Source organism: Cricetulus griseus, chromosome 5 (genome assembly GCF_003668045.3).
Source record: "Cricetulus griseus strain 17A/GY chromosome 5, alternate assembly CriGri-PICRH-1.0, whole genome shotgun sequence".
Classification (NCBI taxonomy): Eukaryota; Metazoa; Chordata; class Mammalia; order Rodentia; family Cricetidae; genus Cricetulus; species Cricetulus griseus.
This window is the reverse complement of record NC_048598.1, coordinates 188,954,529-188,977,959: the sequence shown is the minus strand read 5'-3', so window position 1 is coordinate 188,977,959 and position 23,431 is coordinate 188,954,529. Positions and strand designations below refer to the sequence as shown.

At 46.7% G+C, this 23,431-nt stretch overlaps 1 protein-coding gene across 4 annotated transcripts in view; it reads left to right on the top strand.

The window, feature by feature from the left end:
• Nucleotides 1–23,431, top strand: part of Ak7 (adenylate kinase 7) — a 65,050-nt gene that overhangs the window by 23,175 nt on the left and 18,444 nt on the right. For 3 of the 4 annotated variants that reach the window (XM_035445489.1, XM_035445488.1, XM_027416333.2), the window contains exons 6-12: nt 3,613–3,693; nt 4,983–5,071; nt 8,848–8,938; nt 10,499–10,576; nt 12,516–12,665; nt 14,032–14,160; nt 15,400–15,529. In XM_035445489.1, coding sequence (XP_035301380.1) covers nt 3,613–3,693; nt 4,983–5,071; nt 8,848–8,938; nt 10,499–10,576; nt 12,516–12,665; nt 14,032–14,160; nt 15,400–15,529 — 748 coding nt within the window. The remainder of the gene's footprint in view (nt 1–3,612; nt 3,694–4,982; nt 5,072–8,847; nt 8,939–10,498; nt 10,577–12,515; nt 12,666–14,031; nt 14,161–15,399; nt 15,530–23,431) is intronic. The other variant, XM_027416334.2, reaches the window with a different exon arrangement.

Genomic DNA, 23,431 nt, shown 5'->3' with positions numbered 1-23,431 from the left:
AGCCCAAGGTGGCCGGTGGCACATACTTTTAATCCCAGCACTCGGGAGGCAGACGCAGAAGGAATTCTTTGAGTTTGAGTCCAGTCTGGTCTCCATAGCAAATTCCACGACAGCCTAGACTACATAGTGAAATCCACTCTCAAAGCAACAGCAGCAAAACACCAAGCAGAACGGGAGAGAATTAGAAATTCTAGTTCAGTGTTGGTGGCAAGAGCGATGCTGGGGATTGGGCTGAGCCCGTGGTCACACATACTAGGTAGGCAGTGCTCTATCAATGAGACATAACCTCAGGCTACAGAATAAAGGGGATATATCCCATTACCTAAATTTCTTTCAGCTAGAATTCTATTATTTTGTTAAAACGTTGACCCTGTTGATCACTCACATGTCTTATTCACTAAATGAGAATGTATAGTCACACACACATACACATGTACACACACACACACATACACAAGTGCCTGTAGTCTAAAGGGGAGCAATAGTGTCTTCTTCACACCCTTGTCTAGATAGTTTTGTTTTTTTTTTATATTGCCTTCTTCACACCCTTGTCTAAATAGCATTTTTAAAATTTATTTATTTATTTATTTATTTATTTATTTATTTATTTATTTGGTTTTTTGAGGCAGGGTTTCTCTGTGTAAAAGCTTTGGCTGTCCCAGAACTCAGAGATCCACCTGCCTCTTCCTCCCACGTGCTAAAATTAAAGGCGTGTGTCACCATGCCTGGCAGCTTTTATTTTTAAAACAATGCCTTTATTCTATAAACATATTAACTCACCTTAACTCTAAGTGATAAAAATTCATTGTGAACTCTGTTTAATTTTTAGTTTATGTGCAATGTTTTGTCTGCATGTCTGTATATGCACTGTGTGTGTGTGTGTGTGTGTGTGTGTGTGTGTACTAATCTTAGAGCTCACCAGTATGGCTAGTCTCACTAGCCAGCTGCTCTAAGGATGGATCCCCTGTCTCCACCTTCAGAGGACCATGTAATTGAAGCCGGGCCACCACACCCATGTACCATTTAATGTAGGTTCTGGGAATCCCAACTTTGTCCTCATGCTTGGCTCACAAGGTTTAATCACTGAGCCACCTCCCTAGTCCAGGATGGTTTAAAATGTAACTGGAACAATTTCTTCCTTGACTCTTGGGTGAGTGAACAGAGCATCTCTATCGCCCTTCCTACACCCATGCTGAAGATGCTTGTCCTCTGGGTCATGCCCTCTGTGTCATGCCCTTTGCTCCCACACCACAGCCGCCACTCTTCGCTAAACTTAGCCATTCTTGAGTCTCTGCCTGGAAAGTTTCTCTGTGTACCTGGCTCATAGAGGCTGACAGGTCTGCAGGATGGCCATTAGGAAGTCTTCTGGAATCCTCATGCCGTGGTCATGAGAAGCCAGAGGACTGCGCCTCCATGCCTTGTTTATCCACTGCTCCACACACAGAGGAATGTGGGTCAATTACACATGTGCCAGCCAGCGTTCCATTACTGCAACAGAATGCTCAAGATTATAAGCTTATAAAGAGGAAAAGTTCTTCAGGCCTCATCATTCAGCAGTTCCAGTCCGAGATCAGTCGGCCCTGTTGCTTTAAGCCTGTGGCAGCATGGTGCTATAGGATGTCTTGGTGGGAGCGCATAGCAAGAAAGGCTTGTTTCCCTCGTGACTGAGTATGAAAGGGAGAGAGAGAGAGAGAGAGAGAGAGAGAGAGAGAGAGAGAGAGAGAGAGAGAGACCAGGCCTCCAATATCCCTTTCAAGGGCAAGTCTTCAAGGACCTAAGACCTACAGTGTCCCTCCTTGTAAAGTCTCCAGCATCTCTCCCCTTAGTTCCACCTTGGTACCAAGTCTTAAGAAGACATTGTAGAACTATCCCACAGCACGGTGATGCAAGTCCTCCTCAAAAATCTCACTGGGTGGGCTCTCAAGATGGCTCCGCAGGAAAAGGTGCTTCTGGACAACCTTGACAACCTGCGTTTGACCCCTGGCACTCACATAAAAAGTAGGTGCGGCAGCGCCTATCTCACTCTAGCACTCTGACTGTGAAACAGGAGGAAAGACAAGAGAATTTCCTGGGATGCTCAGGCCAGATAGTCTGGAGAATGAGCCAGATGAGAACCAACCTCTGATGTCCGAGGGTGTGCTGAGGGGTATGGTGCCCATTTGTGGAGCATTTGCCTCTCACACACGTAGGGGCCTGTGTTCCAACCCAGCACAACAACAGTAACAACAACACAACAATCAAACAGCTTCCCGCCTCCCAACCTCACTGTTTCAATTGTTGATGGATTACCCAGAGACAGCAGTAACCCCACCCCCACCCCCACTTCCCTCATGCACACTTGCTCACAGATAAGCTCGGCACGGGTACACACACACCTCTCAAGTGAGAATAAATTCCCAGTATGACTAAGCAAAGATTGCAGGAATTCTGCACTAAGCTGGGACATCCTGGACACTAAGCGAAAGTTTCAGAGGACTGGGGGTGGGGTTTGAGAGCTGAGCCCTTGCTAGCCTGTCTGATGATCTGGGATCCATTCCCAGCTCTGGAAAGAAACATTTTAGGGGACTGAAAGAAACATGTAGAAGTCACTGTATCTTTTGTACTTGAACCACACGTCAGCAATCCAGAAAAAAAAAAGTCATTGCTCAAAGCTCTCTAGGCTTTGAAAGCTTTGTTTTGTGTTGTCTTTCAGTGTTGGGAAACCCAGGCTGGTCTGCCTACTGCATTGGCCCAAGTAATCCTCTACCTTGGCCTCTAGAGCAGCTGGGATTTCAGGCACACGCCACCAAGCCAGGTTTGGTTTGCAAATAAATATCATCAAGGCCACAGTGACTCTCCTGGGCAAAGTGACTAATCCATGTTAATTAAAAGCCTTGTATGGAGACCTGGTACAGGGTCTGGGCTGTGGCTCAGTACAAAGCCTTTGGTGTGATCGTCAGCACCACAGAAACTAGGCGTGGTGGCACACCCGTAATTCCAGCACTCAAAAAGTAGAGGTCATCTTCAGCTACATAATGGGTTCAAGGCCAGCCTGGGCTATTTAAGGCCCTGTCAGAAAACAAAACAAACAAAACCCCACCTGGTCCTGAGCTGCAGTCATGTGACCACTCTGACAGAGAACTGAAGGTCCTTTTAGGAGAACCTGTTTTCATAGCCCCCTTCCTCTTGGTGCCAACAATGTAGAGTTCACAGACGCTGTTTTCACAAACTTTAATTCAATTTAGTTTATTCTTTTCCACTAAATTTCTATTTATTTATATTTATTTATTTATTTTGTTTTTTGGTTTTTTGACACAGGGTTTTTCTGTGTAGCTTTGTAGATGAGGCTAGCCTGGAATTCACAGAGATCCAGCTGCCTCTACCTCCGGAGTGTTGGGATTAAAGGCGTGCAAGAGCCACGGGCCACCACCCAGCCTCCATTAAGTTTCAATGGTGATTGGAAACATTTCGGAGTTACAAGGAGTTGTTTGTTCCCCTGCTGGGTTGCCTCCCAGAAGACTTGAAAGAGCCTGCAACAGTGTCTGTTTTAGTTACTGTCTAGTTCCAGTTCAAAATGACTAATGGTATATCAATTCTCCTCCGGCCCCCTCCCCCTTTTTTTTTCCATTTTAGGCCAAAAAGTTTGCAACTTATGTATTAGCTACTGGACTTCAGTATGGATTGGAAGGAGGGATCTTACACGCCTTTTTTAAGGTCTGGCTTTTTAATGACTGTGTGACTTCTTTTTTTTAATTATTAATTTAATTTCACTTTCAAGTTAGCTGACAAAGTAGCAGTTTCCTCATCCCACATCCCTGCCCTGGTCCTCCCTGAGGACCATGTGGGCTCTTTGTTGTCATTTATTTGATTTATTGTTATTATCCGCGTGTATATTTCGTGTGTGTTGGAGCCTGCACATGCCTCAGCTCCAGTGTGGGGTCAGAGTCAGCTCTGGGGAGTGACTGACTGGGCACCAAGCGTTTACCTGCTGAGGCATCCTGTCAGCCTACTGTGTGTATCTCAAAAAGTGTTTTATAATGCAGATATGGTGCCACATGCCAGTCACAACAGGACTCAGCAAGCAGAGGCAGGAGGATTTGAGGCCAGCTTAGGATATATTACAAAACCCTGCCTCAGGAAAGGAAGGAAGAGGAGGAGAGAGGGGAGGGGGGGTATGGGGAGGGAAGGAAAGGGTTGGGTTCAATCCCCGGTATATGGTGGAAGGAAAGAACCAGTTCCCACGGATTAGCCTAACCTACACACTTATACTTTGGCACACATGGTCTCTCTCTCTCACACTCTGTCTGTCTGTCTGTCTGTCTCTCTCTCTCTCTCTCTCTCTCTCTCTCTCTCTCTCTCTCTCTGTGTGTGTGTGTGTGTGTGTGTGTGTCTACACACACACACACACACACACACACACTAAAAATTTAAAATGTAAGTAAATCTGGCAGTATTTTCACAAATTTGCCTTAATAAGAGATGAAAAAGTTAAAACATACTAACAAACTAGTCACATTGGAGATCAAGCTTGCATCTCTCCGGTAAGATCTTGGAGGCAGCCAGCACAAGGAAGGAGTCTAAGCCGTGGGCCTGGCTGCCTCACCTGGAGAATCCACATGGACAAGGGAAGAGGATTGAGAAGGGGGTCTTCAGATTCCCCAGTGTTTGGAGAATATAGGGAGAGGAGAGACCATGAGGGAAGAGAAACGACAGTGTCCTCAATGCCAAGTGGGAAAAGATTCTACACGGTGAAGACACGTCAAGGGGGGAAAAAAGCCAAAAAACCAGGTTCCTGTTAGAGCGCACACTGTAGATCATTAAGTAAGATGAGATCTAACAGTTGACAAGTAGATTTTTATGAGGCCAGTAGGACAAAAGTCTAAGAGAAAGGGATCCAAGAGGAGCCATCCAGAGGCTAGGCGTGGTGGCACTTCTGAGCCCTCTGACTGACCTAGATATGGACTGAGAGGGAGGCAAACACACTCTACTTGTCATTCTTTCAGATGGCTTGGCTGGGTGAGATGCCTGCACTACCTGTTTTTGGAGATGGAACCAATGTCATTCCAGCCATTCATGTTCTTGATCTAGCAGGGTAAGCTGTCTCCTGGAAGTGTGACTGTCCTGGGTGATTAATATGTGTAATTAATCTTCACAGTCACAGTGTTGTGACGCTCACACACAAGGTATTCATTCTTCATGTAGAACCAACTTAGCACTGCCATTTTGTGCCTGATGAAACATTGTCCACCCAAAGTTTCCACATTTCTGATCACAAGTGTAGCTTCATCTCTTTGGGACTTTTTCTTAGCAGAAAAACAGCTCTGGAAAAGAAAGGATTTGGAGTACACATTAACCCCTTTCTTCTCCCCTTTGTCTCAGATGAGATGGGTGTCAACACCACGCCTACTGCCAAAATTCCAGAGACTAGTCAGCTAACTGTAAGCCCGAAACCCCCAATTTCCTCTGAGACAGGGTCTCACTCTGTAGCTCATCCTCCTGCCTCAGCTTCAACACTGTGAGGAATTCAAATCTTATTTTATTTATTTATTTATTTATTTATTTATTTATTTATTTATTTTCGAGACAGGGTTTCTCTGTATTGTCTTGAGCCTATCCTGGAACTCGCTCTGTAGAACAGGCTGGCCTCCATCTCACAGAAATCTGCCTGCCTCTGCCTCCCGAGTGCTGGGATTAAAGGCTTGAGGAATTCAAATCTTATAAGGAAATAAGGAAACAGTTTATCCTAAGGCCATGGCCTGTGAACACATATTTCAGTTTCCCTAAGTGAAGGGTTGGGCAAGAGGTCACATGGAGTTTCATGGCCTCAGAACAAGGGAAATCATAAATCAGTATATTCAATAAGTACACTGATCCCGAATTAAGCAGGTCACAGGAACATCACAAAATCTTTCCTATGGTGAGAAGCTGTTGTCTTATAGCTGCTTTGTTTGGGGGATGGAGAAGGCTAGAGATTGGCCAAGCCTAAGGATGCCTTCCATTCCAGGAGGCTTACCGAATAGACACGAGAGTCTTACGCTATGGAGGTTAAAGGGGAATGGTTGTTTCTTTCCCAACCACCCCACATGGTGCTCTCTGCCCAGGGGGACAAGTCTTTTAACATGGAGGTGGCCGCTTCTGAGTACTTCAGCCTCACACTTGACCGGAATTTCCCACAGCCTTCCAGCCCAGCCCAGGGGATGCTGCTGACCCAAGCAACAGGGTGGGTGGCTGGTTCACTGTTCTTGGAGTACCAGCCTTGTGTTTTCAACAGCAAGGGCACTACTCTGCCCTCCAGGCTGGTCTCCCAGGGGCTGGCTCCGGAGTCCCAGATTCTTCCTCTCTCATGGGTGGAAATCATTCTGGCTCCCAGAGAGAGTCACACAGGTTGAGCTTCAGGGCCGCAGCTCTGTACGGGGCCCTCTAAGCCCTGAACCTAAGTGATTTCTATTATTAGTCTGAAAGCAGGGTCCCCGGAATGCTGTAAACTCCAGACTTCAAAGCACGTACACATCCAGCCCATCTGGTGGTTCACACCTGTTGAAAGGTTTAGACAGATACCTAGGCAGCTTAAAGGGCCCTGTGTTGCGTGGCCGCATCATGGCTACGTCACTCATTACGGGCTGTGTAGGGACTCAGTGCGCATGCTCGAGCTCCCCCTTTTAAACCCGACGCATTATTCTCCTCTCTCTCTCTCTCTCTCTCTCTCTCTCTCTCTCTCTCTCTCTCTCTCTCTCTCTCTCTCTCTCTCTCTCTCTCTCTCTCTCTCTCTCTCTCTCTCTCTCCTCTCTCTCTCTCTCTCTCTCTCTCTCTCTCTCTCCTCTCTCTCTCTCTCTCTCTCTCTCTCTCTCTCTCTCTCTCTCTCTCTCCTCTCTCTCTCTCTCTCTCTTCTCTCTCTCTCTCTCTCTCTCTCTCTCTCTCTCTCTCTCTCTCTCTCTCTCTCTCTCTCTCTCTCTCTCCTCTCTCTCTCCTCTCTCTCTCTCTCTCTCTCCCTCCCCCCCCCGTGGTCGACCACTAACTCTCCTCTCCTCTCTCTTCTCTCTTACTCTCTGCCCTGCTCTGTTCTTCCATTTCTCTCTCCCCCTCTCACTCTCCCGCCCTATAATAAACTGGTTAATGTGCTCTCTCTAGTCCATGTCCATCTCTCTCGAATTTCTAATTTAAGCAAAAGACTAACACCTGTGATCCCAGTAAGAAGGGCTCAAGACCAGCCTGAGATACATATCGAGTTCCAGGCTAACTTGGGCTAGACAGGAAAAGCCTCTCTCATTTCAGTCCCCTGCCCCTGGGGAAAAAAAGATCCTAGAATTGCCACAGTTAACATTAACTTGAAGAAAGGAGTCAAATGTGCCTTCTCATCCCAAACATTTTAGTATGTCACCAGGTTTTAAAGATTAAACATGACAGGCTAATCTCCAATGGAAAATCTCCCTGCCTCCCCAGGGCCACATGCCACCACACCCGGCCCATTCTTCACATTTTAAAACCTACTACTCACAGGAATCCTTAGTATCTTCTTTTTAAAGTTGGAGGACAATCTTATGTGTGCTGAGAAGAAAAATATCCCAGGGCAGGCAAGCTGCAGATCTCAGCAGCTGCAGAGAGGAGAACGGAGAAGACTTGAGTCACGCCAGTCCTAAATATCTAGCTTTTTTGTGTGTGACAGGGTTTCTTTGTGTAGCCCTGGTTATCCTAGAACTCCCTCTGTAGACCAGGCTGGCCTCGAACTCACAGAGATCCACCTGCCTCTGCCTCCCGAGTACTGGGATTAAAGGTGTGAGCCACCACACCCAGTTAATATGCTTTTTTCCCAGGGTGTTTTTTTGGTTTTTGTTTTGGCATTATGGAAGAACTTTGGTACCTTTTCGGAAACATTTTCTTTCTTCCTGCAGATTTCTTTGAAGACTGTGAATTATTTAGCAGAGAAGAGGGATAGCTAAAAGCTCCAATCCTCTGAGATGTTACTATAAACCAGATATGAAATGAGCATTCATTATTATTGCTTCTCTTTTCGTTTCCAGTGCCAGGGGTAGAGCCCAGGACCAGACATGGGCTAGACATACAGAAGTGCACATTTGAGTTTCGTTGTACTGAGGGAAGCTAATGAGGGTAGGATTGGCACGCCACTGCAGGAGACTTCTAGTCTGTGTTGTTTCTAGAAATTCGTTGGTCTGCTCAGACCCCTGCTCTGCTTCTTATAATGTCTCTCATTATAAAATGGGGACAGTCACAGCCGCCATCTTACAGGGGTGTTGTGAAGATTCGATGGCACCCACCTGTGAAGCCCTTGGCAAAGTCCAGCCAGCAGAAACCAGGAGCGCTGTCAGTCACTGATTCTGATAACCTCCGCGTGACTTCCATTAAGACAGCCACCTTAGGCCGGACAGTGGTGACGCATGCATTTAATCCCAGCACTCGGGAGGCAGAGGCATGCAGATCTCTGAGTTCAAGGCCAGCCTGGTCTACAGCCTGAGTTCCAGGACAGTCTCCAAAGCTACACAGAGAAACCCAGTCTTGAAAAAAAAAAAAAAAAACAAAGCAAACAAAAAAGAAAAATAATAAAATAGAAAAACAAAGAAATAGAAAAATGTGAAAGAAAAAGACAGGTTCGAGACCCAAATGTGTCTGTCAGCAGACCTGGCTCTATCCCAGGAGTTCTTTAGTTTGGGAAGGGTTGCCTAACTTCTTAATCCTCCCTTAGTCTGTAGACTGCAGAGAACAGTCCTGCCCCTGATCCTGGTGAACACTAAGTGAGGCCACTTAACCAAATACCTACCTGGCCTGTGTGGGGGGGGGGGGATGTGGGGGGGTGTTGAGCTCCCTTTTTCTCATTGTCTTTCCTGCCTGATTATTGTGCCTGTTGCTCTACAGAGTGATACAGAACGTCATAGACCACGTGCCAAAGCTTCACTATCTGGTGGCTGTGGATGAGTCTATCCACACACTGGAAGACATGGTCAAGGTACAGTGGTCTGTGTCCTCATAGCCATGTGACTTAGCTCAATTAGCCATGACCCATAAATGACAGTTACTGGCTTCCTTGTGCTAACAGGGCTTGGGAACACATAAAACAGAATGTCCTTAGACCTCAAACTATCTCTGGGGCTGGGGAGATGGATCAGTGGTTAAGAGCACTGGCTGCTCTTCCAGAGGACCCAGGTTCAATTCCCAGAACCCACGTGGCAGCTCACAACTGTAACTCCAGTTCCTGGGGATCTGATACTTCATATTAATACACATAAAATAAAGTTAGATAAATTATTTTTTAAAATGATTTAGATCTGGGCAGTGGTGGCGCACGACTTTGATCCCAGCACTCGGGAGGCAGAGGCAGGTGGATTTCTGTGAGTTTGAGACCAGCCTGGTCTACAAGAGCTAGTTGCTGGACAGCCTCCAAAGCCACAGAGAAACCCTGTCTCAAAAATCCAAAAAAAAAAAGAAAAAAGAAAAAAGATTTAGTTCAGATTCTTCATCTGCAGCCTTCCTGCCTTCCTCTCAGATCAAATGTCCCCAACCCCCCCTTTAAAAATACTGTTATATTATTTATTATGTATTATGCACCTGCATGCTGCCTTGCACATGTAGAGATCGGAGGACAACTTCTGGGAGTTGGTTTTCCTCTTCCACCATGTAGATGCCAGCGATTGGGCTCAGGTTGTCAGGCTTGGTGGCAAGTGCATTTAGTGACCCAGAGTTGCCTCTCCTCCATGTACTTTAGTCTATGCCGATTGTTGTAACAAAATATACAAACTAGCAAACTAGAGCTGGGCATGGTGGTGCACACCTTTAATCCCAGCACTTGGGAGGCAGAGGTAGGAGGATCTCTATGAGTGAATTTGTGTGTGTGTGTGTGTGTGTTTGAGACGGGGTTTCTCTATGTAACAACCTTTGCTGTTCTAGAACTCACTTTGTTGACCAGACTAACCTTGAACTCACAAAGATTCTCCTGCCTCTGCCTCCCAAGGGCTGGGATAAAAGGCATGTGCCAACAATGCCCATCTAACATGAGGAACTGTATCAAAGTATCACAGCATTAGGAAGCTGAGAGCCACTGGCCTAACGGTTGAAACAAAGGGAATTTCTAGTTTTGGGGAGAAAGAAAAGGTCTGCTATGGGGTCTGTCCCTTGAGAAATGTGAGTAGCATCCTTGGGTTTCATTTGGTTATGTGACCCTTAGCCTGAGTGACTCCATCTTGTTCTGGTCTGTTGGAACTGTCTAAAACACCGGGCTCCAATTGTGCATGTTTAATAGACAGTAGCATAGACTCCTTTTGCTGGACTGTGAACAACCACAGGACAGTGATTTGTGCACACATCTGTCTCCTCTCTGGAACTCGGAAGACCAAGCCTTGCCTGTGTCTACTTGCTGGTGTTTTCAGAACCATAAGTGACTAGATGATATGTGTCCTATTTTGAAAATGCCTCTTAGTGTGTGTACTTGGTAATGCTCACATTCACTTGAGAAGTTTTATGTAAAGCCTTGTAAGCAAACCAATTAATACCTCTGTTTCTCCCCTAATAGTGCATCAGCAAAAATACTGGCCCTGGAAGAATCCAAAAAGTACCCAAAGAAAATGCTTTTCTAACAAAGGACTTGACAGTCAGTATAAAAAGATTTTTTTTTCCAAAAACCGTTTCCCTAAATAATATTGAAGGAGCAGAATGGGGTGTATGGGGATTGTGGATCAGAGAGAATATTTTCCTCTATACTTATTACTTATTTAGGGGGGGGTGGTTAACCATGAGGAGGCATTATTCAAAAACAGATGCTAGCTGGTATGGCAGTGGATGCTTATAATCCCCACACTCAAGAAGTAGAGGCAGAAGGATCGAGAGCTCAAAAACTTGTCATTAGTTCAAGGCTAGCCTGGGCTATGTGAGACCCTGTCTCAAGCAAACAAACAAAATAAAGACAAAATATATACATTACACAATAAAATTTTTTAAAGGGCTAGGCCCAGGCTTGATAGGCACATACCTGTAACCCCAGCTACTAGGGAGGCTGAGGCAGGAGGGTCTGAGTCCATGGTCAGCCTGGGCTAAAGAATGACCTCAATGCTAGTCTGGGCAACTAGGTGAAACCCTCAATCAAAACAAAAAGCAGAAAGAAGGCTGGGGCATTAACTCAGTGGAGTGCTTGCCTCTCGTGTGTAAGGCATTGACCAATGCTAGGCTAACACCACATAACACAATGGCAGTCTTGGAAGGCTAAGAGTGGAACTGAACTATGAAGCACTTGCTTAGCATATGCAAAGACCCAGATTCCTTTGCCCCAGGGGTGGGGCAAAGATGGGTGTATACCTTTGATCCTAACCCTGGGCATAGAAAGCAGAAGAATCAAGAGTTATCCTTGGCTATATAGTGACCTCAAGGCTAACCTGAGCTATGTCTTAAGAGAAAGGAGAAATGACTAAGTGGAAAAGGAAGGGGAGAGGACTGGAAGAGGCTTCCAGAGTTAGCCTACTCTTGAGCTGTTTTTCCAACCCAAAGCAAAGCTGCCTGCCTGCTCTCAAAGACAGATTTGTGTTACAATAAGTCTTTCCTCCAAGCTGCCCGAGCCCTGCCACCACATGGGCGATTTCTGCCAGGCCACATAAGTTCTGCCCGCCATCACGTTAAGGTCCCAAGTAACACAGAGACTTATATTAGGTACAAATGCTGCTTGGCCAATGACTATCTGCTAGCTCACTCTTGATTATCATAAATCTATATATTTTATAAGACTTATCTTATGTAGGACACCTTCCACTGGCGTCCTCATCCCTGGATCACATAGCAGCTCAGAGCAGAGAGCAGGAGGAAGAGCAAAAGGGGTCGACTTCCTTCTTGCCCTTGCTTATATACTGAGTCTGCCTGATATGTTGCTTCCTGCCTGTATCTCTACTACATTTCCCAGAATTCTCCTTGATTCCTAGTCCCGCCTAACTTGCTTCTTCATTGGCCAACAGTACTTTATACAACAACCAATAAGAAGATAAACATACACAGAAGGACCTTCCCCCATCGGATTTGAAGAGCCTTTTAAAATGTCTCAGGGTAGCTGGGTGGTGGTGGGACCTGCCCTTAATCCCAGCACTCTGGAGGCAGAGGCAGGCAGATGTTCAAGGTCACCCTGGTCTACAGAGTGAGCTCCAGGACAGTCAGGGCTACACAGAGAAACCTTGTCTCAAAAAACAAAACAACAAAAACAAAGAAAGGAAAGGAAGAAAGAAAGACAGACAGAAAGACAGACAGAAAGACAGACAGAAAGACAGACAGACAGACAGACAGACAGAAAGAAAGAAAGAAAGAAAGAAAGAAAGAAAGAAAGAAAGAAAGAACGAAAGAGAGAAGTCTCAGGGTTGCGGCTGGAGCTCAGTGGGGAAAGGGTATAGGTAAGGTCCTGGGGTCCCACGCCTGGGGACAGTGAGGCAGGCATTCTGTGCACAGGTAGTGCTGATTGGCTTTCCTGTTCAGTGAATGGATGCTGGCTTTCCTTAACTGTAGTGATTTTTGTCTGATTACAACAAGACAAACCTCTGCTTTCCCCTAACCCTCAGCAAGATTGTCTCGATCATTTACTGGTCAACCTGAGGATGGAGGCGCTGTTTGTGAAGGAGAATTTCAACATCCGCTGGGTCGCCCAATCAGGATTTGTGGAGAACATCGGCAGCATCCTCAAAGAGTACAAGCAAAGCCGAGGACTCCTGGTAACTTCCCGCACTCACAGGCTGCTCAGGTTTCTGACGTAAGCAAAGTCAATGGAAGGCACTACTGGTGCCTCTACGCCTGACGGTGGGAGTGCTTCCATCCTAAAACAAGCTGTTCGGGGCTGGAGAGGTGGCTCAGAGGTTAAGAGCACTGCCTGCTCTTCCAGAGGTCCTGAGTTCAATTCCCAGCAACCACAAGGTGGCTCACAGCTATCTGTTATAAGATCTGGTGCCCTCTTCTGGTGTGCAGATATACATGGAAGCAGAATGTTTATACATAATAAATAAATAAAATCTTAAAAAAAAAATAACAAAAACAAGCTGTCCATCAAAGGAGTCAAGACTACAATGGGGAAACCCACAGAATCAGCTGACCCCAGCTAGTGAGACATCACTGACTCAGGTCTGACAAATGGGGAACCTGCATAAGACCTAACCAGACTCCCTTAATAATGTAGGTGACAATGCTGTGACTGGAACAATCTATGAGGCCAAGATCTAACTCTAATGCACAAACTGACTTAGTGGAGCCCATTCTATATGGAGAGACATTTGCCCGGCCTAGACCCAGGGGTGTGGGGTGGAGAGTCTGCATCCTGGGCAGCAGGTGGTGGTTTACTCTCATCTGAGTTAGTGCTTCCCTAATAAATACCCATTTAGCATTTATCATGGGTCTGGTGGACTCATTCAAAGCCCGCCTTCAGGGCAGATCTTTTTTTTTTTTTTAAATAAAAAATCAATTAACTTTAAACTACTGAAGACCAAGTTCAATCCAAAGACAATCTGAGTGATAATGTAGGGCCCTATATACTGGGCCATAAATTCTTGTGTCTCCATAAGAATGGCCAAGGACAAATGAAACTGGTGGCATGTAAAGCCTGGGCACCTTTAGGCATTGTTGGGCACTTCTTTTCTCTCTTTTCTTTTGCTCCCTCTATTTATTTTTTACTTGTTTGTTTTTAGACAGGGTCTCACATAACACACCCTGGATTCTCACTCACGATGTAGCTGAACCTGGCCTTAATCCTTGCATTGTCCTGCCTCCACCTCCCAAGTGCTGGGACTAGTGGCACGTACTGTCACACCCAGCATCCTCGGCACGGCCTGTTGAATGTTCTGTTCTCCCCTGGTCCAGGTCAGAACATAGATGCTATCACATCCTCAAGGAACAAATGACTCTGAGCCACCTGGCTAGGAGGCAGGCACTTTCAGGATGGTGGGAGTAGAGGCAGGAAGTCTGGAGTCTGGCTGAGTTGCTGAAGTCAGACTACAGGGTCCAGAGACACTGAAAAGAACACAGTCCTGAAAGAACGCCCCCTAGCTTCAGAGCCCCAAGAGACATAGTCTCTGTTTTCTTTTTTTCCAGCCAATCAAGATCTGCATTCTTGGTCCTCCTGCCGTGGGAAAATCCAGCATTGCCGAAGAATTGGCCAAATACTACAAACTACATCACATCAAAATAAAGGATGTGATTTCCGAAGCCATAGCCAAACTGGTAACACACTCAACTACTTCCCCGGGAATCTTTCCAATTCACAAAATGTATTTCTGAGTAATACGCAAGTGACTAGTTCAGAATGTCAAAGAAACTTACTATTTTAATTGGATTTTGTTGCTGGTCCCAGTTATGAAAATGGAGAAAGAACCCCACGGGGCCCTCTGTCTTCTGTATGATGGAGTCAGTTGTAGGACTGTCCTTGGAGTTCTGCCTCCAATCTCTCCCAAAGTACATCTTATCTTCTTCTCTCTGTTGGCTAAAATATTTTAGTTTTGTTTTGTTTTTAGTCTTATTGTATTTTTCTCACTCTATCTCAGACCATTTATTTACTGTCTTTTAAGAATAATTTTGTTAGGAGTGCAGAAAACAAAATATACTTCCATAAGTAGTTATGAGAGGCCGTTTTGGGGAGTACTAGAAATCAAACCCAGGACTTTGTACAGGCTTAGCGTGTGATGTACCATTCAGCTACACCCTCAGCCTAAAAGTCTTGATTTTTATAAAACGTGTTTCCTGCAAGTAAGATACAGTCTAGGTGCTGCATACTTGCTCCTAACCGCTTGTAACTCCAGCTCCAGAGGATCCAACACCGACTTCTGGTCTACATGGGTGCTGCCCTCACATGTACCAACCCACACACAGGCACACTCATAAACATATAATTGAAAGTGGTCATGTAAGTCTTTAATACCAGCACTTTGGAGGCAGAGGCAGGAGGATCTCTGAGTTCCAGGATAGTCTGGTCTACAGACTGAGTTCTAGAACAGCCAGGGCTACACAGAGAAACCCTGTTCCAGAAAAAAAAAAAAAATGGTGGTGCATACCAGATGATGAGGAAGCAAAGGCAGGTGACTGGTGAGTTCAAGACCAGCCTGATCAACATAGGGAGCTCCAGATCAGCTAAGGCTGGATAGTTAGACCCAGACTCAAATAAAAAATATTTCAAAAAAAAAAAAAAAAAGAAGGCACAATCTAGTGCCTTAGAGAATTGCTGACTCCTAGGCCATTGTGGAGTTAACCCTGAGTATACTGCTCTTCTCCTAAAAGTAGCGTTAAGGGAAGCCTTGAGGCCCTTGTCCGTCTTGGTGGATGCGCACACCCTGCAGGCTTTTGCACGGCGCCTGGTACCGGGTGCACTCCCAGCTTAGGCCTTCTTCCAGGATCCCTAGCCAGACTGTTGGTGACACACACATCAGTGTCGAGCACGGTCAACTTGGTTATCCTTGTGGCATACAGGAGGCGATTGTTGCCCCCAAGGACTCAGGGGAAGGAGAAGATGACGCTGAAGAGGAGGAGGAGGAAGAGAATGTGGATGATGCCCAGGAGCTCCTAGACGGCATCAAGGAGAGCATGGAGCAGAACGCAGGTGCCGCCCGAGGGCCGAGGGGCAAGAGCGGTGTCAGGCTAGCGCTGTAGCTGCTGCGCTAGTCTTCGGTCTGGTTGTCAGATGCTGCCCGTGGGCTGAGAGGATGGCTCAGTGGTCAGCAGCTATGGCCGCTTTCCCAAGGGGACCCCAGCACCCACATACAAATGTCACCACCCGTCACTCCAGGTGCAGGGGATGTAATAACTTCTTCAGGACTCCACACATCCTGCCCTCACATGCCCAAATGCACACTCAGACACACACACACACATAAATAAAAGCAAAATTACAGTCTTTCCTTTAAGCTGCCTATTTGCAAAAGTGAAGTGCTCTAGAAAACATGCTAGCAATAATAATAAATTCAATTCATAATCTCATCTCTCAGAAAAAGAAAATATTATTGAGCCAGATGGTGGTGGTATGTGCCTTTAGTCCCAGCACTCGGGAGGCAGAGGCAGGCAGATCTCTGTGAGTTCAAGGCCAGCCTGGTCTACAGTGCAAGTTCCAGGACAGGCTCCAAAGCTACAGAGAAACCCTTTCTCAAAGAACCAAAAAAAAAAAAAATTGTTAATATTTTAGTGACTATCTGATAATTTCCTAATTAAAAAAAAACAAAAACAAAAACAGAAGTTGTCAGCATAGTTTTCTGATAGAGCACTTTCTTAGTGTTCATAAAGCCTTTGGTGTGAGCTGCAGCATCATCAAAACACGGCCCTTCTTTAGCATAGGGATTTTAGTAGCATGGTACACAAACCAAGCTAAGTGTAATCAGTGTTTGGGACTCCCACCTCGTTGGGCACTCAAGTGGCTTTCTTGTTGTTTTCCCCCTTATTGTGCTCTTGCTGGTGGCTATTTCTTTTTTTTTTTCTTTTACTTTTTTAAAAAAATTTTATTTATTATGTATATGACATTCTGCTTCCATGTATATCTGCACACCAGAAGAGGACATCAGGTCTCATAACGGATGGCTGTGAGCCACCATGTGGTTGCTGGGAATTGAACTCAGGACCTCTGGAAGAACAGTCAGTGCTCTTAACCTCTGAGCCATCTCTCCAGCCCCTGGTGGCTATTTCTGATGCTCCAGGGTTGGGTGGTGCTAAGTGGAGACTAGGTGACAGGAATATGGCATCCTTGGACAGCGGTATGCACTGCAAGCATGCTGCTACTTTGTGTGGCCTTCCATGGGCCAAGACCCACCCACTGTGTGTCCTGGGGTACAGGCCCCTACTATCCTCCTTGGTCCTCTAGGGCAATGGTTCTCAACCTTCCTAATGCCATGACCCTTTAATCCAGTTCTTCATAGTGTGCTGACCCCGTCCCCCAACCACAATGCTATTTCCATTGCTACTTCATAACTGTAATTTTGTTGCTGAAATGAATTGTAATGTAAATACCTGATATACAGGGTATCTGATATTTGACCCCTGTGAAAGGGTCTTTCAACTCCCCAAAGGGGTCAGGACACACAGGTTGAGAACCACTGCTGTAGGGATTTCTTCTGGAATACCACACCTTTGGCACCAAGATGGGCCTCTTCCCAGCTAATCATGTCCATGGTGGTAGCTGAGAATCTAGTTCCGGACCATAAAACAAGGGGAGACCTCAGCCAGACAACCGATGTTGGAGGTTCCAACATAGTCAGATCCCACTCCATGCCCCAGAGGTGAAAAGGTAGGAAGGGTTTGCATCACCCTGGTCATTCAGGGAAGGTAGAAAGAAAGCCCAGCACTTCATCTTATCTTCCAGCTACCAGCATGACTTTATAGAGAGCAGAAAATCCAGGACAAGGCAGAGCTATGCACGATTAAGCAGTCTTATTCATCTAGATCCGGGTTCTTTAGGACAGTGTTGGGCCCCAGCCCCCACGGGGTCTCTGTGAGTTGATAACCACAGATGAATCTTGTTTTTTAGTCCTGAATTACAGCCCAGATGGCATAAAAAACACGAGCTATTACACCTTAGGTTTTTCCACTGTGCCATAAGTCTGTATATAAGGCCACCCCCTCCCTGCAAAAAAACACAGAGGCACACATATTCTCTTAGCACAAGTGACTGGACAGCTCGGTTTTTAATTAAATCTCCAGGCTTTTGCCTGACACACGGACTTAGTTGTGGCACAGATGCCACAGGACAGAATAGAGAAATCCTTGTCTCCAGAGAGACTGGAGACTGCTTAAGTCCATTCCCATGAAATGACAGCTTTTGTATTAGGGTGATCCACAAGGTCTGTCTGTGAGGTTCTACTGTTTCCAAACCCAAGGTGACTTCAGGCTCAGGACAACTCTTATCTCTGCGTCCTCGGCCTAGAAGGGGGATGAGATAGTGTTGGTATCGGTAGCTTTTAGAAGGGTACTCTGAATGGTTAAACATGCCTATCTGCGGAGTTCAGTGGGAGTCTGATCCAAAGTACAGAAGACAGATGTGAAGGCGGAGATGCCAGCCTCCTAGTCTGCTGAGCACCTGCTATCCCAGCTGTGACTCTGTGACATCCTGATAACCTGCGTATCCCACACAGGGGATGTGCCACTGCCTGGAAACTTTTGATCTGCTTGCAGAGTATGTATTCTGGTTCCAGGCCTTGACTGTCCAGTTTGTTGCATGCCTTTGCCCTTGGTTGCTGTTATTTTCGTTTTTTAAAACAGGGTTTCTGTGTGTAGCCTTGGCTGTCCTGGAACTCGCTCTCTAGACCAGACTGGCCTTGAACTCAGAGATTCCCTTGCTTCTTCGAGCGCTGGGATTAAAGGCATGTGTCACCATTGCCTTTAAGGTCTATATCCCCTCTCGCCTTTCTCTTAAGTCCAGGTTACCTCTTTCTTGTCCTAAGCCAGCCTGATCTGGTAGAGTGGGTTTGAACATAGATACCTAAGTGTTCACTTAAACCAGCTGACCTAACCACACTTCTGCTTTGCTGTGAGATAGCCCATGAGGAAATGAAGTTTATATAGAGATTTCCCAAGGGGACGAATGAGGGGGTGCACAGAAAACACAGGTTAGTAGTTGGAGATACCACGAGGCCTCTGCCTTGCCCATGAGGCCTTTTGGAACCATAGTCTGACTGACTTTCCCCATGGACCTCTCTCTCCCTCTTCGGGGAGGGGAGGGAAATCCCTCAAGATACATTCCCTGGTGGGGAGGGGGGACTAGGAAAGGAAATTTGATAGGATCCCATTGAGCTGGAGAACGGAATGTTTAGGGACAAACTGGTGCACGTCACTGCTGGGCAAAGGCTCTAGAGAAGAGGCACAGGCATCCCATCCTCAACCCCCAGGATGAGTCACAATGGCTTTGATACTGCTTTGTTTTGGCACCATGCTCGGGGTGTTTGTGTGTGGGGGGTTTGTTTTGTTTTGGTGTTTTGAGATAGGGTCTCCCTATATTGCCCAGGCTGTTCTCAGACTCACTATTCCGCCATGGCCTCCCCCAGTTGGCACCCCAATGCACACCCCCACTTGTAGGAAGTTAGAATCATTTATCTGGTCTTCTCTCACTCTAGGAGGGCCTTTGCTAATTTCTCACGTGTGATGGTCAGTTTTAATTGTCGACGTGGCACAGCCTAGAATCACCAGGGATGAGAGTCCTGATGAGGGGGTCCCTCAATCAGGTTGAACTGCAGGTAAAGGGACCCGAGTACTTAGGAACTCCTTTCTGGACCCCAATTAGGCACAGACCACACCCAAACACCAGTTTCCAAGCACAAACCAAATGCAAAGAGATCCTTGACGAAGCAGGACAAAGAGACAAGGTGGTTGAGTCTGACTCAGGCAGAAACGGCAGCAAATGGATTTGCCAAGAGTTAATTTTAAGAGGAAAAGCAGGGAGCTCCGTGTAAGAATTGATCAAGGACATGTGGTAAGTTCTAATTGGGCATTTTAATTAGGTTAGTCAAAATAATGAATTTTGGTTGCTGGACCTTGGTGTTTTGATAGTTGGGCCTTGGTGGTCAGCCTCAGGAATGAGTCAGTGGCTAAAATAGTCCTTGGTGACTAGCTTTAGGAATGTACAAGGGGGAGAAAGGTAATAGGCAAAACCTGTGGGTACCATGTTTGCCATCCTTGGGTCTTCAGTGGGTATGTATGTGGGGAGACAGCCTCTGTGGGTAGCATCAATCACTCAGACAAGGGATTCGGTACTATATAAGCATAGAGAGAGAGCTAAGAACTAACATGTATGCATTCATTTCTCTCTGCTCTTGACTGTGAGTGTTCTTGCCACTTTGGTTTCCCTGCAATGATGGACCATAAACTTGGAACTGTGAGCCCTAATAAACCACCTCCCCCTAAGTCACTTTTGCTTGTATCACAGCAACAGAAAGGAAAGCAGGACAGCAAGCTTGTCCAAAAATACCTCTCGCCTGTGTGTACTTGATCCGAGAACACGAACCTTGAGTGTGTTTGAACAAAACAAGACCTTTGAACCCTCTTCAGAGACAGGTGTCCAGGACACGAGCTCTCTCTTCCCTCACATGACCCCTCTCAGTTCCAATGTCTCCAGCAGCACAAGTTTCTCAGCCCCACAGGGAGGTATCTCAAGGCCCCGGGCATATCTCCCACCACACCAGCCCTTCAGCCAGAGTGCCTTCAATATGGATTCTTTCGTTGTGTTGTGTTTTGTCTTTTGTTTTTCAAGACTGGGTTTCTCTATACAGCCCTGGCTATCCTGAAACTCACTATGTAGACCAGACAGGACTCCAACTCACAGAGATCCACCTTGCCTCTGCCTCAGGAGTACTGTGGTTAAGGATGTGTGCCACCCCTGCCCAACTGTTATGGATTGATTCTTTGTGCTCACTCGCTTCACCTTTGTCAAGAGAGCTGAGTCAGGTTGTCGGGATTTATCTGAGATTTTTAAACTAAAAAGGGACAAATGTTCACACTTTTGTCCATTTCATGTCTTCCCTGTGCACAGACACTGGAGAATAGTGACTGGCATCTACTTTTAAACCCATTTTAGCAATTATGAATGTGGGTTAAAAGTAACCCACATAATAGTTTTAATTATTACTAACATTGAAAAAGACACACTGAAAATTAGAACGAAGAAATCCAGGGTAGTAGTTTAACAGCTGTGTCCAGTTGGGTTTCACTCATTCATTTTAAAGTTGAAAGGCCCAACTACTATGGCAAGCAGTGTGAGAATTCCTAACATAGTGAAAAGTAGATGGGCAGGTGTGGTGCCTCCCACCTGTAATCCCAGCATTGGGGAGGCTGAAGAAGGAGAATTGTGAGTTCCAGGCCAGCCTGGGATAAAGAAAGAGTCCCTGTCTAAAAGAATAAAACAGGGTGCAGGTGGGGAGGCAGAACTGCCTATGGCAAAAACATGAGGACCTGGCACACATCTGAAACCCCAGCACGGTGGGGGGTGGGGTGGGCTGGTGATGTGTGGGGCCTTAGAGTTGACTGGCCAGCCAGCTACCCACATTGGGGACCTCCAGATTCAGTGAGAGACCCTGTCTCAAAATATAAGGTGGAAAGTGGGGTGTGATGGTGCACGCCTTTAATCCCAGCACTCAAGAGGCAGAGGCAGAGAGGCAGAGGCAGAGGCAGAGGCAGAGGCAGAGGCAGAGGCAGAGGCAGAGGATCTCTGTGAGTTGGAGGCCAGCCTGGTCTACCGAGGGAGTCCCAGGACAGTTACAGATGGTTGTGCATTGCTCTGTGGGTGCTTAGAACCAGAAACCAGGAGCAGCTAGTACTCTTAAGCATCTCTCCAGCCTCCAAAATAAATGTTATTTTTGGTTTTGTTTTAAAATACAAAATGACAGATATGTAAGAAAGCAAGTACAACATGCAGATTAAAGTTAGTGTTCTATTTGGAATTCTTTGTTAAGCAGATTTTGGCTGCTCTTGTCACAAATAACCGAGAGATGAGAAATGTATTCATCTTCTCCTCTATGGTAACCATCCTATTTTCTGCATGCCTCCCATGCACGGTGCTGTGACCCTCAAATGTACACAGTGTTAGGAATACAGCTCGAGGTGGGAGGGACTGCAGCAGCTCCCATGGTGGGGGACAAACATGGGAAGGAAGTTTTATTGGGCAAGGGAGGCAGAGATGGGGGAGGGGAAGAGAAGAGACGGGGAGAGAAGACAGAGAGGGAGAGAGGAGACAGAGATCTGTCAGAGAAATGGCGGAAAAGAGAGCAGGAGTGGGCGGAGCTTGTCTCTTCTAAAGAGACCTTTGCACCTGCGTACAGAGCCAGGGTGCCTGCCATGCGCAGAGGGGTGATGCACGGTGTCAGGTTCCCAAGGGGCGGAGCCAGGTTTGCCTGGATTATTACACACCGTAACACAGTAACATTTATTCATGAACAAACAAACATAAAGGGGCAGTCCCCGGTCTTAGATAGAGCTCAACATTGGCCAGAGATCATAGGCCATTTCTAGGGAGGTCACAGTTGTCTTGGGCAATCCCTTAGTGTACAGCATTGTTTCACTTTTCTGTTGCTGTGACGAAACGCCATGGCCAAGGCCATTTATAATTTACTAGGATTTACAGTTCCAGAGGCATAAGAAACCATCATGGTTGGGGGCAGGGCATGGCAGCCAGCAGGAAGGGGAGGGCTTATATCGGCAAATCCAAGCAGGAAGCAGAGGGAGAGCAGGGAGTGGGGCAAGACCACAAACACTCAAAGCCCACTCGAGTCATGTATACCCTCCGGCAAGGTGAACCTCCAAAAGGTTCCACAGCCTCCCAAATAGCGCCACCAACTGGGGGTGGGGGGGCAAAGGGTTCAAACATCCACGCCCGTGGGGGACATTCCTCATTCAAACCACTGCACGGGCCGTGCCTCTTATTATTCCGCAGTGACCAAAAGCTGCTCCAGGAACCCGGTTCTCACTGGAAACACCTCCCTTCTGACCCAGTAGAAGGTAGTGGCAAACGTCAGTGTTTAAAACAAACCTGGCAAAGCTGGGCGTTGGTGGTGCACGCCTTTAATCCCAACACTCGGAAGGCAGAGGCAGGCGGATCTCTGTGAGTTCGAGGCCAGACTGGTCTCCAGAGCGAGCTCTAGAATAAGCCAATTCTTTTACACAGAGAAACCCTGCCTCAAACTGCTCTTCCCCCCCCCCAAAAAAAATGAGGAGGACATTGCTGCTCCTAGGTACGGTGGAGGAGCTTTATTGCAGCTAAAAGGGAGAGCACAGCCAGAGGCAGGGACATCTGGAAGAGTCCAGAGTGAACATGATGGTGAGCCTGGTCGTGTGAAGACATGGGGGAGAGGAGGGCCACACCAGGAGAGTAAAGGGTCAATGGAAGGGCCAGGCATCGGTGTAATCCAAAATGGAAACTGGGGGGAAAGCAGCGCAGCCCCTGGGCTGGAGAGTTTAGGGTAGGGGACGGGATATGCCAACCAGACTCCGTAACAGGTAGGGAAGGAGGGATGCTGGGAGAACCTGGTAGCCAGGTCTGATTGATTTGATGGTATATTGAATAGGCACCCTAGTTAGTTTGTCCTGGGTTTGGGACAAACCCAGTGGCCTCAAACTATTTATTTTACATCATAGACTTCTTGATAAGCTGAAGGTACAATATGAGCCCTGGGAAAGTCTTTGGGGGGGGGGGCGTGGGCTTGCCAGATTGACACTGTCCCCATCAAGCCGTGTACAGACAGGCTGTGCCTGAATGTGGCCACAGCTGTGCAGCGGTAGCTGGCTATAGAGGAGTGGCAGCACACTGTTATTTAACCACCAAGCCTTCTGTAGAGCAAACACTTTTCCCTCTCAGTCTTTCCTACCTAGCAATTTCCAGGAACTCTGGGTTGGGGCTAAAGAAAGAACTGACCAGAGGTCATAGGTCAGAAGTGTGACCTGGAGAAGCAGGTGTAGGGGTTGGAGTGAGCACTTTCTGACTGCAGATTCATTTTTCTTTAAATGCTAATTTTATTAATTATTCTTCAGGGTTCTG